Source organism: Mytilus edulis, chromosome 8 (genome assembly GCF_963676685.1).
Source record: "Mytilus edulis chromosome 8, xbMytEdul2.2, whole genome shotgun sequence".
Lineage (NCBI taxonomy): Eukaryota > Metazoa > Mollusca > Bivalvia > Mytilida > Mytilidae > Mytilus > Mytilus edulis.
The window spans coordinates 80,631,307-80,647,510 of NC_092351.1; the positions used below are offsets into that span (position 1 = coordinate 80,631,307).

General features: G+C 31.1%; 2 protein-coding genes across 7 annotated transcripts in view; one reads left to right on the forward strand and one right to left on the reverse strand.

Moving 5' to 3' along the window:
* Nucleotides 1–11,197, forward strand: part of LOC139486375 (tyrosine-protein kinase Tec-like) — a 42,833-nt gene extending 31,636 nt beyond the window's left edge. For all 6 annotated transcript variants that reach the window (XM_071271254.1, XM_071271251.1, XM_071271255.1 and 3 more), the window contains 3 exons: nt 3,576–3,694; nt 4,592–4,752; nt 5,665–11,197. In XM_071271254.1, the coding sequence (XP_071127355.1) occupies nt 3,576–3,694; nt 4,592–4,752; nt 5,665–5,757 (373 nt within the window). In that variant the 3' untranslated portion in view covers nt 5,758–11,197. The remainder of the gene's footprint in view (nt 1–3,575; nt 3,695–4,591; nt 4,753–5,664) is intronic.
* A 461-nt stretch (nt 11,198–11,658) lies between these two features.
* LOC139486376 (solute carrier family 25 member 43-like) lies at nt 11,659–16,114 on the reverse strand. The gene is made up of 4 exons (XM_071271258.1): nt 15,558–16,114; nt 14,529–14,701; nt 13,843–13,977; nt 11,659–11,970 (listed from the first exon to the last, which is right to left on the reverse strand). The coding sequence occupies exons 1-4, from the start codon at nt 16,072–16,074 to the stop codon at nt 11,800–11,802; spliced, it is 996 nt and encodes a 331-aa protein (XP_071127359.1). The 5' UTR covers nt 16,075–16,114; the 3' UTR covers nt 11,659–11,799.
* Between the last annotated feature and the right edge of the window lie 90 nt (nt 16,115–16,204).

Here is a 16,204-nt window from a genome sequence, read left to right on the forward strand (position 1 = left end):
TGTTGTTATTTATGTATTATTGTCATTTTATTTATTTTCTTTTGTTACATCTTTTGACATCAGACTCGGACTTCTCTTGAACTGAATTTTAATGTGCGTATTGTTATTCTTTTACTTTTCTACATTGGCTACAGGTATAGGGGGAGGGTTGAGATCTCATAAACATGTTTAACCCCGCCGCAATTTTGCGCCTGTCCCAAGTCAGGAGCCTCTGGCCTTTGTTAGTCTTGTATTATTTTAAATTTTAGTTTCTTGTGTATAATTCGGAGTTTAGTATGACGTCCATTATCACTGTACTATTATGCATATTTTAGGGGCCAGCTGAAGGACACCTACGGGTGCGGGAATTCTCGCTACATTGAAGACCCATTGGTTGCCTTCGGCTGTTGTTTGCTCTATGGTCGGGTGGTTGTCGCTTTGACATATTCACCATTTCCTTTCTCAATTTTTAAGTTCTTATTATTGTGATACTCACCCAATTGCATTATTCACATTAATAAAGCCCTTGCAGTAATTTCTGAATTGACTATACTATGTAGCTATATCATCATGATCATAGATATAGGAAGATGTGGTATGAGTGCCAATGAGACAACTCTCCATCCAAGTAACAATTTATATAAGTAAACCATTATAGGTCACGGTACAGCCTCAACACGGAGCCTTGGCTCACACCAAACGTTAAGCTATAAAAGGACCCAAAAATTGCTAGTGTAAAACCATTCAAATGGGAAAAACCAACGGTCTAATATATAACAAATACTGTATGTATAGAACTATCCTGCATATCAAATTTCTGGTGTTAAATTTTATGAAAATTGTTACTGAATGAACAATTTTACTTTGTTTATATTTATGATTTGTTTCTGTGCATTACACAAAATATTCAAAGGAATTGCTGACCTATATATGTATTCTTGTTATATTGTGTTTATAAATGTAAAATAAAATCATTGTTTTACTATTACTCAGTTATAACTAATGTTGATATGAAGGGTGAAAATTATGGGCTTTTGTTTGTTGTTTGGTTGCTACCTCATTGACATATATACCATGTATATATATTTTATCAATCATACTGAAAGTGATCTTTCTCATAATTAAAATGCTGATTTTTTTTCTCAAAACAAAATTGACATGGTCATTCTGGTGGAGAGTTGTCTCATTGGCAATCTATCATATCTTATTTGTATATTGATATATATATATATATATCTATAAAATGCTATAAGACTTATGATTTATCTTTAGATATATGTATGACAAGAACGCCACATATTTTGTAGTATAGATAATATATTTTTTATCACTTGGCGTCCGTCGTCGTCGTCGTCCGTCGTCGTCCGTCGTCGTTAACTTTTACAAAAATCTTCTCCTCTGAAACTACTGGGCCAAATCAAACCAAACTTGGCCACAATCATCATTGGGGTATCTAGTTTAAAAAATGTGTGGCGTGACCCGGTCAACCAACCAAGATGGCCGCCACGGCTAAAAATAGAACATAGGGGTAAAATGCAGTTTTTGGCTTATAACTCAAAAACCAAAGCATTTAGAGCAAATCTGACATGGGGTAAAAATGTTTATCAGGTCAAGATCTATCTGCCCTGAAATTTTCAGATGAATCGGTCAATCGGTTGTTGGGTTGCTGCCCCTGAATTGGTAATTTTGAGGAAATTTTGCTGTTTTTGGTTATTATCTTGAATATTATTATAGATAGAGATAAATTGTAAACAGCAATAATGTTCAGCAAAGTAAGATCTACAAATAAGTCAACATGACCAAAATGGTCAGTTGACCCGTTTAGGAGTTATTGCCCTTTATAGTCAATTTTTAACCATTTTTCGTTAATTAAAGTAATCTTTTACAAAAATCTTCTCCTCTGAAACTACTGGGCCAAATTAATCCAAACTTGGCCACAATCATCTTTGGGGTATCTAGTTTAAAAAATGTGTGGCGTGACCTGGTCAACCAACCAAGATGGCCGCCACGGCTAAAAATAGAACAAAGGGGTAAAATGCAGTTTTTGGCTTATAACTCAAAAACCAAAGCATTTTGAGGAAATCTGACATGGGATAAAAATGTTTATCAGGTCAAGATCTATCTGCCCTGAAATTTTCAGATGAATCGGTCAATCGGTTGTTGGGTTGCTGCCCCTGAATTGGTAATTTTGAGGAAATTTTGCTGTTTTTGGTTATTATCTTGAATATTATTATAGATAGAGATAAACTGTAAACAGCAATAATGTTCAACAAAGTAAGATCTACAAATAAGTCAACATGACCAAAATGGTCAGTTGACCCGTTTAGGAGTTATTGCCCTTTATAGTCAATTTTTAACCATTTTTCGTAAATTAAAGTAATCTTTTACAAAAATCTTCTCCTCTGAAACTACTGGGCCAAATAAATCCAAACTTGGCCACAATCATCTTTGGGGTATCTAGTTTAAAAAATGTGTGGCGTGACCTGGTCAACCAACCGAGATGGCCGCCACCGCTAAAAATAGAACATAGGGGTAAAATGCAGTTTTTGGCTTATAACTCAAAAACCAAAGCATTTTGAGGAAATCTGACATGGGATAAAAATGTTTATCAGGTCAAGATCTATCTGCCCTGAAATTTTCAGATGAATCGGTCAATCGGTTGTTGGGTTGCTGCCCCTGAATTGGTAATTTTGAGGAAATTTTGCTGTTTTTGGTTATTATCTTGAATATTATTATAGATAGAGATAAACTGTAAACAGCAATAATGTTCAGCAAAGTAAGATCTACAAATAAGTCAACATGACCAAAATGGTCAGTTGACCCCTTTAGGAGTTATTGCCCTTTATAGTCAATCTTTAACCATTTTTCATAAATCTAAGTAATCTTTTACAAAATCTCCACTGAAACTACTAGGCCACAATCATCTTTGGGGTATCTAGTTTGAAAAATGTGTCCGATGACCTGGCCATTCAACCAAGATGGCCGCCACGGCTAAAAATAGAACATAGGGGTAAAATGCAGTTTTTGGCTTATAACTATGAAACCAAAGCATCTAGAGCAAATCTGACAAGAAGTTAAATTGTTAATCAAGTCAATATCTATCTGCCCTGAATTTTTCAGATGAATTGGACAACTGGTTGTTGGGTTGCTGCCCTCCAATTGGTAATTTTTAAGAAATTTTGCCGTTTTTGGTTATCTTGAATACTATTATAGATAGCGATAAACTGTAAACAGCAATAATGTTCAGCAAAGTAAGATCTACAAATAAGTCAACATGACCTAAATGGTCAATTGACCCCTTAAGGAGTTATTGCCCTTTATAGTCAATTTTTAACAATTTTCATTAATTTGGTAAATTTATGTAAATTTTTACCAAATATAGTTCTCTGTTACTAATGGGCAAAGTTCATTATAGATATAATTGTAAGAAGCAAAATCGTTCAGTAAAGTAAGAACTTCAAACACATCACCATCACCAAAATACAATTTTGTCATGAATCCATTTGTGTCCTTTGTTTAATATGCACATAGACCAAGGTGAGCGACACAGGCTCTTTTGAGCCTCTAGTTTTAAATTGTTTTGTTTATATTTCCAGATATGTTTTGGATGATGAATACACAAGCTCTCAAGGAACAAAATTCCCAGTAAAATGGGCACCACCTGAAGTATTAAATTTTACTCGTTTTAGCAGTAAATCTGATGTATGGGCATTTGGTATGTATATATATATACCAATGTTAAAAAAGTAAAATTACAAAAACACAAAACTCCAAGGAAAGTCTATAATCAAATGGCAAATTCAAAAGCTCTAACACATCAAACTAATTGACAACAACTGTCATATTCCTGACTTAGTATTTTCTTGTGCAGAAACTGGTTTCATATCAAGCTAATTAAACCTTTCACTTGTATGACAGTTGCACAAAATTATATTATATTTACAATGATGTATATATACAGACATAATAGGTATAAATGTGAAAATATGAGTACAGCATTGTGTTATATAAACACAATCACTATAACACTAACAAGTATGTGAACAAAGAAACACAAAAAAGGAATGCAGACAAAGCACATTAGCAAAAATGAAAGACAAGAATACAAAAAAGGAATGCAGACAAAGCGCATTAGAAAAATGAAAGACAAGAATACAAAAATTTACGAAAGCACAATAACACAATCATTACTTTGGTGGCTTGTGACTTTTCTCATCACTTGGCAATTTGAAAGATGTTATTTTTCTTTGATTTTACTGTCACAAATTGGTTATTTCACTCAAGTTTTTGCTCTTGGTGACAAATAAAAGTGAGAATGGAAATGGGGAATGTATCAAAGGGACAACAACCAGACCAAAAAGCAGAAAACAGCAAAAAGCCACCAATATGTCTTTAACACAGCGAGAAAATCCCACACCTGGAGGCGTGCTTCAGCTGGCCTCTTAATAAAGATGCGTACTAGTTCAGTGATAATGGACATCATAATATTTTACTCTGAAATGTATAAATGAAGTAAAATTTTAAATCATATAAGACTTAACAAAGGCCAGAGGCTCCTGACTTGGGACAGGTGCAAAAGTGAGGTGGATTAAATTTTATTTTTATATTGCAGGAGTGCTTATGTGGGAAACTTTCACAGGAGGTCAAATGCCATATGACAAAATGAAGAATGTTGATGTTGTTGATTACGTTTGTCAGTCACGTAGACGATTAGAACAGCCTCAAAGTTGTCCAGAAAAAGTTTATCAAGTTATGATGAAGTGCTTTAATCATGTGAGTAAATGATTGGCTATGAGATGTGTTTGATTGTAAATTCAGAAATTATTGTGATGTTTTAATTATTGCAAAAAATTTTATAATGGAAATAATTTTAACTCACATTTTGAATTTTTTTATATGAATTAAAAAAGATTTTTCTCAATATCACAAAATTTTAAATCATATTTTGTCTAAATGGACAAAATTGCAATAATAAATGCAATAATTTCTGAATTTACAGTATTCAATCAGAGTCTGGTTTTCAGTAATCCTGAATAGGAACAAATATTCTCATCTCTCTTGAAGAAGGAATATGAGATGAATATGGTTCAGACAAAACAAATTAATTCTTGAAAAGAATCTTTGTGCTTACTGTGAATCTATTTTGTGCGTACTAATTTTCGTGAATGGAGGAAAAAAATATTTTTGTGGACACTTTGATTCATGGTTATGACATATTCTTTATATGTATTCTGCATATAAAACAAAGAATTTGTATGTTTACAAACTGGAATGAATTAAAAGTTCTACAATTACTCTATTGTATCAACAAAAATACCCTATGGACTAGAAGATTTTTTCCCAAATGAAAGCTATACTGATAGATTGTATTATCTATTTAGAAAAACTAAAAGCTATTCAAACCAAAATTAACACATTAATCATGTTAAATAGTCAGACATAGTATATAGAGTAATTATAGATTATCTTTGGTTATCTCGACAAGATTGATATTCACACTTGAGCGGGTACAGCTATTTTACCTATGAAGATGTTGTTAATGAAAACAACAAGCACGTCAGCCTTTAGTTTCTATAATTTTTCATACCACTCTACTGTGTTGAGAAAGGAAATTATCAGTCATTAAGATTAAAGGAAAATTTCGTAAAATAGCGATAAAAGGATTTATTGTCTTTCTCTTTTCAGGATGCAGACGGACGTCCATCATTTCAAGATTTATTACAGACATTAGGTGGCCTGATGGAGAGAGGAAATTATCCATTTATTGGTCCTGTGTGACCTCAGTCCGAGTAGGTCTTCAAATTCCTCTTCATCAACACTGAATATATCGAACAAATTGTTGAGTCTCTACCAAAACAGTATATTTCTGTGATTTCATTGTATGTTAATCTTATATTGACCTATGTAGAGATAAAAATTTGATAAAACCTTGCTTTTTGGAAAAGCGACTGCTTTTAAAACTGGATAAGAGTGCTGCTGTCTTATGAAGGAATGGCAAAGCTTTCATTTGTATGATATAAAAGTTTATGTGCGAACTTTGTTAAATAGCTTGATATAAATGAAGCAGTTGTATATATCTATGTACCAGTACATGTGTTAATTATTTTCTGGACAATGCAGACGGAAATTAAAACATTTTAACAGGTTAACAAAAATATGTGTAATAGTTTCTGTAGTGCCACTTGACATGTATTTAAGTATACATGTAATAAGAAATAATAGAAATTTTTTGCAATATATGCTATAATTAAGGTTAAAGTGTAAAGATATTTTGAATGTTCATTTATATCTAAATCATAACATTTATATAATCAATTGTGAAATGTGTATCAGGTTCTATAAATATATAGACCAAATTCACAAGATAGACTCAAACTTTTAGCTAAACAACATTTGTGTATTTATATTTTTGTTGATAATGCTTCATTTGATCAATCATTTTGATGTATTGTTATTGCCTTTATTCCTGCAAAAAAACAAAGTTTGGGTGCATATATATATAGAAACCACCCTGTTTATTTTTATGCCTTGTCCATGATTTGTTTAGTACATTTTGTACAACTGCTCGGTTGATTTCAATGAAATTTTACATAGAAACAAAAAAAGATAAACCATGTATTTTAAAGGATTTGCATGTCAGATGTTAGATAATTATATATTCGAATATCTTAAAACAAGAAAAATTGGAGGACAATTTTATCATGATTAATTTTTTTTGGTTAGCAGGAACAAATTCAGCCATGGGGATATCATTTTTTGGCAAAACAAAAATTGTTTTGTCTTGCTCCTTGAACTTGTAAGGTCACAACCTTTTAACCTCAAATCCTGTATTCAAGCCAAATAAGTTTGTCACATTTTGTATGAAACTGCTTATAGTACATGGAAATCCAAACATTTTATTACAGAAAAACAAAATACAATCATGCTTCTGTCTATTGATGGCCTATTTTTGTAGAGCAGTTATGATTGGGTAATGACATGCCAGTAAAAAAGTTCAATATTTGTACTTATTATTTAATGTTTACAGACATGAATATTTAACGTTTTTATAAAATTCCTATAAATGATGGGGAGGACAGGGGTAAGGGAGACACGGAGAAAGGGGGTAGGAGAAAGGAGAAATGGGGTGGGAGAAAGGAGAAAGGAGAAAAAGTTGGAGAAAGGAGAAAAAATAAAATATCTCGCCTTTTAAAAAAATTTCTAATATTTCAAGAAAAAATATCTCAAAAGGAGATGTTTTATTCTAATGGGAGAAAGGAGAACGGGGGTAGGAAAAAGGAGAAGGGTACCCCCTGTCATCCCCCTCATAAATGTAACAAATAAAACTTTACAAAATAATATTTATGTACAGCTACAAATAAAGCTCAAAATTAATAGATGACTTTGTAAACATATATGATTTAATATAATGTATTAAATTGGTGTTAGGACAATTTTAAAAAACAAATGTCAGATATAATATTGTTTTTATAGTGCTATTTATTTAATAAAATTAGATTTTGAAAAGTGCTTGACTATTGTGATTAAATTCCCAGCTTTCTCAGGAAAACATTTATTGTCATTCCTTATAGAAATGGACCATATTGTTTCCAGCTTTTTTATGATTGTTTACGACTTAATTGTGCCAGTTTTATGATACCATTGTACATGTAATGACGATGTATTTTAAACGCCTATATTACACATTGTATTATTATTAGATACATTTCATAAACAGGGGTCTGGATTTTATTCTTCATGTCTGTTTCATATAATTTTTCAGTCATTTTTTTCTATTGTTTATATATATTTTGCAATTTTTCTCCCATTCTCAACTTTTTTTCCCATTATTTTTCTCCCATTCTCAATTTTTGGGCCCATTATTTTCTATATTCATCAAACTCTATCCGTATCATCATACACCATTATCTAATTACCTGTATAAATTTTATGATAAAGAATTATTTAGTATTCTCACCACAAGATGATTTATATATGTTAATAGTCACTGATTTGTCTGACACTGAAAGCTTTAATTTTTATATTAGTAGTGCTATTTTCATACATTTTTACAAGAATGTATATTTTGAAGTCTTCCACAATTTGAATTATTTTGACTTTGTCAGTACATCGATACACTACAGAAGTGTAATGCGCTCTCTTTATATACTGTGGATTCATTATTATTTGTCAGATACCTATTTTCGTGGATTCATTATTATTCGTCAGATACCTATTGTTCGTGGGTTTCATGGGTATAGGGTAACCATGACATTTACTGTTCAAGAAATAACAAATTTTCTATAGACTTGTATGTACATTTTTACAATACCACGAAATTAAATATCCACAAATATGTAGTTTTCCTTAATCCACGAAAATTGGTACCTTCATAAATAATTGAATCCACAGTAAATTGTTATGAAATAAGTGATTTTTAATCATCTTGAATAGAAAATTTACATATTATTGACTTATGACGCTGGAGTTCATAATTTTTGACAGGTTACATTCTCTGTAGTCAGACATAATAGTATACTGCCAAGTAAGTAAGAGAAGTAAAATCAATATTACAATTGCACCGATTGTAAGTTTGATTTTATTTCTTTTAGTAGCCCTTACTTGATTATGTGTACCAGAATGTTCTATCAAATAGAACCTTACTTTAATGTCAAAACAAGAAAGTGTCCCAAGTACTATCATTTTCTATGTTCAGTTGACCGTGAAAATGGGATAAAATCTCTAATTTCGCATTAAAATGAGAAAGATCATATCATAGGGAACATGTTTACTAAGTTTCAAGTTGATTGGACTTCAACTTCATCAAAAACTACCTTGACCAAAAAGTTTTAACCAAAAATTTAACCTGAAACGGGACATACAAACGAACAGACAGGCGAACAGACAAACGGACGGACAGACGCACAAAACAGAAACGTAATGTCCATTTATGGGCATAATAAAAATATTTACACTAGTCAAAAGTTGATAATGTGAAAATAGACTTTTGATACCACTTTTGTTCTGCGTTCGCTTTTGGGGGTCGGGGAAAACGAAGTGACGGTCGGGAAGGCGACTTCTTCGCCCAAGTCGCCTGGTAGCGTGAGCCCTGGACACATGAAAGACTTAATTTTGGTATTTTGCGATAAAAATAATAATAGCAGAATTTCTTTTTAAGGAAGACCAAATATTTTTTTCACAAAAACTCATACAAACAAAAGACTGGAGAGATATCTTCTAAAGTCATTGGTAGATTTTTAATGAATACATGACCATATATGTACAATTAACCTTCTGTCGACAGATGTAAGTCATTCATGAAAATTACGTTAGATTGGTGCATATCTTAATATTTTAAGTGCTAAAGAGACATAAAGTGTGACATGTATTGTAAAAAAAAACCCAACATTTTATGCATTTTTAAGCTTGATACTTGATTGCTTTTGTGTATAAATGATTCAAATATTAAAAAACAGCCAAAATGTAGAAATTTTTGTAATAATTTATAATTTGAATTAATTGTGTAATGCTGTATTAATTTAAATTTTGGTTATTATTGTTAATTACCTTTCGAAAAGGTGCTTTTGCAAACTTATTGTTTCAGATGTTTTTTTATACATATGTACAGATAACCAATATGAATGCAAATGAAATAGTACATCCATGACAATTTATAATACTATGGGATTGTTTGATGACCTTGACCCCCAATACGGGTTTCACCTGGTCAGCTGTATTTTATAAAAAAAAATAAGCGAAAATTGGACACTAATAATTAATGAAACCTGTAAGTAAATATATGTTTCGGTAGATTAAATTATAAACCGTCATCTTGAATTTTGTAAAATAATAGTACACAATCAGTCTAGGTCTTTGTTTAAATAGATCTGTAAATTTTGAGACAGACTGGCATTTAATGCGTAGGACTGTTATCATTGGTTATTTCGATAAACAAAATTAATATTTTTTTACCAAGCTTTTGTTTTGGTTTTATTTTATTTTTCAACTTAGCCAGATAAGGGGAGATAATTCATATAACATTTTTTACTTGTAGCAAGAAAACAAGTTCTGACAGTTGTATCATCCAAAATTTAATTTTATACTTTTCCAACTCTCTAAGCTTTTATAGGGAGTAGTGTTTCAAATAGCTGCAGCTTTTTGCTTGAATTAAAAGTTAGTTTTTAAGAAATTAATTTAGATAGATGAAGGATTTTACATTTGAATACAAGATTATCTAGATTAAATGAGCAACAAGCATGTTTTCGAGGACAATCATTATTGAGAATTTTATTTTCAATTGATATTTCGTTTTTATATTTAATTCTTAAAAGTTGATCGTATTTTTTTTTCACATAAAGGTAATATTTCAAGAGTCATATATGACAGTTTCTAAATTTTAAAGGGACCTTGGTGGTCTGAGTAGTCATTTACAATGACCACTAGCCTGTTAACCCTTTTGTTTGTGTGTATAAACCCTACTCAGCAAGGTCTGTTAGACACTGGTTTTAGTAATTTATTGAATATAAATGCACATTTTTACCCATATGGGTTGAAGGCATACACAATGTAAATCAACATAATAATTTTACAATACATCATACAGAAAAAAAAGCCCCCCAAAAAACAACAAAAGAACAAAACATTATATACATATATGTATCTATCATGCAGATGTTGAGTCCACCCTACTCAGTTACCATGACTTTTTAACAAATGAAGCAGCATACTGCATAATTGATGGACAAGAAAGACATAAAACCAATTTATCCAAATTATTCATTATCTATATCGGAATAGATATTTCTAACTTTCAGTGGACTAGAGATTCCACCATGATTTGGCCATGATAGTGGCTGCTATAGGTGCTAACACCAACAAATATTCAATCTAATTTCTAAATGTTAAGTTATGGGGTTTTGTACACATGCTGTTTTGCAAGACTTACATACAATCAATCATTATAAAACTGAACTGGAATATATCTGAAAACAAATACATAATATGCTAATGTATTAGACTTGCTCATTGTATATTAAGTTATTGCCTCATTTGTTAACGAGTTTCACAATTATGTACTTACAAATATTTTCACATATTATATGATAAAATATTGTGATCAATCTGCTTAATATATGTAATTTTATAATTATGGTATAAAAATATATATTTGACCACTTACAATGCTGTTTGTTAATTGCCATAATAAAAAATGCTGAAAATAAAAATCAGAAATCTTAAATTTGCATTCAAAGAACTTTTCTGGATTAACCTAAACATGGAATATTCTTGGCCAGAAGTTTGGAGGCATGGCATTCGTGAACAAGTGAATAGTTTCTGTGAAAAGGACTTTGTTAAAAATTTTGTGACTACAAGGTCAACTGATAGTAGTTTACTTTTATGAGATTTGGTCTTTTACAGAGTGTTTTCTCATTAGCATGTATCTGATGAAAAATTTTAACAGCATTTAGAACTAATTTGCAAGAGTTTGAATCATACTCTGTTTTCTGCTCTTTGGTCAGGTTGTTGTCTCTTTGACACATTCCCTATTTCAATTCTTAATTTTATCTTGCCTAGTTTTGAAGACATAAAACAGGTTTACACATGTATAAATATTTGGGTTACCATGAAGCATTGAAATTAATGTGAAATAAATATAACATTAAAAATGGAATTTTTGTGAAATAAGTTGAAACTTTCAACAAAATTTAAATGTTTTTAATAGAAATATATATAGACATGTGAGTTGTTAGGGTATTTAGTTTACACCAATTCATAGTTATATGTGTATTTATCCTCTTACACTGAGCTGGTGATAATTTTATTTCAACTTTCATTTGAAATTTAATCCTGCGGAAGTTCAATGTCGTAGTCTAATATTTCTTGTAGTTCATCTAAATCAATATTCTGGTCCATCGCATGGTCAATCATACTTTGGGAATATCCATTTTGGTATAAGCATATCTTTTTACATAAATCAAAGGATAAAAACATCAAAGCATGGTATGGAAACACCTAAAATCATAAACTATGGAAAGTCATCTCAGCAATAATATACTGTAAATTCAGAAATTATTTCTAACGTGACAGTACCCAAATTGCACCTATTTTGACAGTTTTTTCACCTACGTTTTTTTATGATCAAGTAAAATATGTCTATACTGTGTTTATTTTGTAGCCCTATCCTTCTTCATTGTATAGGTACACTAACTTGATTTTTAATCCATATTGAGTCCATAAAAAAATGGGTTTGAATCAACCTCCAAACTATCCAGGATTCTGTAATGAGGAGTACCCAAATTGCATCCATGCTTAAATTCACATCGTCAAAAGTCTAATAACCGAGCTTTTGTTTAATTTCTTCAAATATTTTGAACAATTGGATATTAGTCCATGCTTACTCTTCATATTTTACAAAATGGATGCTTATAATATATTGTTTTTGCTAATTTTAAAAAGATGACGTTTTGATGACGTCGTACGGTGACGTTTTCGAACATTTTGCTTTTTCAGTTAACAGTCCATCTGTTGATAAATACTGTGAACGTTTTGTGTATATCTAAATATGTTTACCTATGTTGAAAGACGTGCATAGTATCAAATCAAAAAAATAAAAATTGTTTAGTCTCTAGGAAATGTTTTAAGATTTTCGTTGCTATTTTTTCTAAATAGGTGCAATTTGGGTACTCGGTGCAATTTGGGTACCCTTACGGTATGTTTTTATTATTGTGAAAAATGTGACAGGGTTATGAATGCAATAATTTAAACTCTTTGTTTATGTGAATTAAACAGGATTTTTCTCAATATTGCAAAAATGAAAATCACATTAAAGTCTAATTTGACAAAATCGCAATAATAAATACTTCTGTCAAATAATTTCTGAATTTACAATATACTGTAGATAAACTTATTTATAGCAGAAACTTATTATGCATTTACCCCTTTCTTTCCACTTTGTGGTGATATAATTTGGCAATTAATTTTTTTTTGGATCTAGTTAGATAAGGAAAGATCCAATTTTTAAGCTTTTATGACAATTTATACATGTTAATCCTGTCAGGAATCTGATATACAGTAGTTGTTGTTTGTTTATGTAATTTATACGTGTTTCTCGTTTTTTTTTGTTTTTTTTTTATTATAGATTAGACCGTTGTTTTTCCCGTTTGAATGGTTTTACACTGGTAGTTTTGGGGCCCTTTATAGCTTGTTGTTCGGTGTGAGCCAAGCTCCGTGTTGAAGGCCGTACATTGACCTATAATGGTTTACTTTTTTAAAATTGTTATTTGGATGGAGAGTTGTCTCATCGGCACTCACACCACATCTTCCTATATCTATGTGTTATTTTTCTTTCCACCAAAGTCTTGAAATAAACTGCTCATGGAAATTAATTCGATTACAGTAGTTGTTATACAATCAAATTATGTTGATATGTACCAATGTTATTTATTGTCAAAATCAGCAGAAATTCAGTTGTCCATTTTTCAAAATTCAATATCATTGTTATGGGGTTGATGTCTAAGTCCCCTCATTTACATGTATACAAGTCTTCTACCAAAAGTTAGTTTTTGGTAACAGTTTATAAATAGATATAGGAAGATGTGGTTTGAGTGCCAATGAGACAACTCTCAATCCAAATAACAAATTTAAAAAAGTAAACCATTATAAAATATAAAGTTCATTTTAAAAATGTCAATCAAACTCAAATAACATGTAGGTTTCTAAGAATTGTTTTGTTTTTAAAAGTGTGATTTGTATTCAAACAATGCACAAGAATGACCTTTTGTAGTAAAACTTTAAGGCTGATAAGGATTTAAAAAAGTATAATTTAATGTAAGTTTAGATATTAAATAGATCTTTGATATGATTCTACATGTAAAATGAAAATACCCTAATCAAGGCAGGTGTCAATCCTTGCCAAAAACCTTTAATTCCTTGGAAATGTGCTATAGCTCGTAAACAATCCTTCGCTCCTTTAAATGTAACATCCACTCCACCATTATTGACCAAAACTGGACTTTGTGCCTGAAAATAAGTTTGACAAAATGTTTCAGGGTATTGTGGTTATGGTTCAAAGTATGGTTTTCAACACAGTGCCTTATCTTACAATAAACAGCAAGCTATTATGGGCCCTAACTTTGATTTGTGAAAAACATTTCAAACAGGGACACCAATGGCCTTAATATCTATAATCAAATATATAAAACGTGAAATGAGAAACACTTATAATAAACCACAACCACTGAACAACATGCAGGCTCCTGACTTAGGAAGGGTGCATAAAAATGCAGCAGGGTTTCAACATTTTAACAGAAGCCAACCTTCACCCTAACCTGTGACAGTAGTGTAACATTATAACATCAAAAGACACACTATAAAATATCAATTTGTTGAGAAGCATGTACAGTCAATAGTGTTGCATTTTAATGAGAAATCTCATTTTTCAAATACTCACTTTTGTTGACAGTCAAAAGTATTGATTTTTATGAAACATTTACTTGTATAATGAAACTATTACAAATAAGCTCAAATATTAACGACCAATGGTTATATATGCTGATACAGTGGCATCATACCTGCATTTTCCTTCTGACAACATCGAATGGAAATGAAACAGTCATTGCAGCAGCAGTGGCTAGACATCCATGAAGCATAACTTCAACAGTTGAATGATTGTATCTCGGTTGTATCCATAACTGATCAAGAATTTCGTACATTAAAAATGTGGTAATGGCATAGGGTACAGATCCTGAAAACAAAAATAAAAAATAAGTAAAAATAATAAAATTTGATTTGATACAAAAATCAAAAGAAAAATCAGTTTCAAAGAGCAAATAAAAAAAAAGATGATTGATTGATGGATTTTTGGTTGCTTTACACCACCATGATATAACTCCTTTTGTGTATTGCTTAATTGAAATCACATCTTGTATCACTTAATTATCATTTAACTCGGTCTTCTTACAGGCTTAACCACAGGAACACCTAGGCTTGGAAAATTATTTTTGGCTGGTTAAATTCTTCTCTAAATACTAACAGAATCCAATTAAAATTTTGCTTAAATTGAGCTATGGGCATGTGGATTCCAGCATTTATCATAAAAAACTCACAATTATTGAGAGCATTTTAAAAACTAAAAACAGAAAAAAAGAGGCAAAACTCTTATGATGATGGTGTTTTTTGGTTTTTTTTTACATAGGAATGGGTTTTTTATACGACCGCAATTTTTTTTGGGGGGGGATAGTATAATAGTATGATTTTTTTAAGGGATTCATATTTTTTTTCAAATTTCAAATTTTTAAAAGAAATCTTTAATTGCACAGTATTGTGCAATAGATTTGTAAGATCTTTGACCACATTTTGTGTCAGAAACCTATATGATGTCAAAAATTTGATCACAATCCAAATATTCAGGCAGTATCAAGCTTGAATATTGTGTCCAAATTTGCCACAACTGTTCAGGGTTTCGACTTCTGCGGTCGTATTAGGCTGCGCTCAACATTTTTTTATACTAAGTTTTTGTCTTCAGAAAATTCTTAAAAGGTCTGTATTTTGCTTTACACTTTGTACGCTCTCATTTCCCCCTACTTATTCATATTTTTTACCAATTAGAGTGGTTAGCAGTCCTTTGTAAAAAATGCCCTTTCCTTCGTTTAACAATATTTTTTGGAATGTATCTGTTACTCCTTTATATGCTGATATTGTTTTATCATATGGTTGAATGATAGTTCTGGTTTTGACAACATCTAATGGATAAACAGCTACAGTAGACACAATTCCTGCAGCAATTCCTGTGGAAAGTCTTTTTCCTATTGACAATCTACCAAGCTCATCTGAAAATTCCCATTTTAATTGTTGATAAATGAGATAATGAATCCAGGAATGAGGTAAGACTTTTATACAGCCAATCATATTTCCTTTCCACCATCCGCGTACCCCATCATGTTTTCTCAGATGTTTACATAGACTCTGCAGACTGCTTTTCGACTCAACTGTGCCTACTTGTTTTGTTATTTTGAGAACATCTAGTGGTGCAGTTAGAGTCCGACTTATACATGCTGACAAAGCTGTTGAACTTAGCAACTGGGTAAATGTCAAACGATGGTCAGATGCTGTGGTCATTTAGGACAAAGTGAAATATAGCAGACGACTTCTAAAGAGAAAAGGTTTCACATGAAAAATATAGTGCATATATTATTTCGTACTTTTAAGATAGAAATTATTTATTTTTTATATTCATTTATAGTATTCC

Coding starts and splice junctions, on each gene's coding strand:
- LOC139486376 (XM_071271258.1), bottom strand. CDS start 16,074: ATGACCACAGCATCTGACCATCGTTTGACATTTACCCAGTTGCTAAGT. Junction 13,978..14,528: donor TTGTCAGAAGGAAAATGCAG/GTATGATGCCAC, acceptor ACTTATTTTCAG/GCACAAAGTCCAGTTTTGGT. Junction 11,971..13,842: donor TGACACCTGCCTTGATTAGG/GTATTTTCATTT, acceptor TTATGATTTTAG/GTGTTTCCATACCATGCTTT.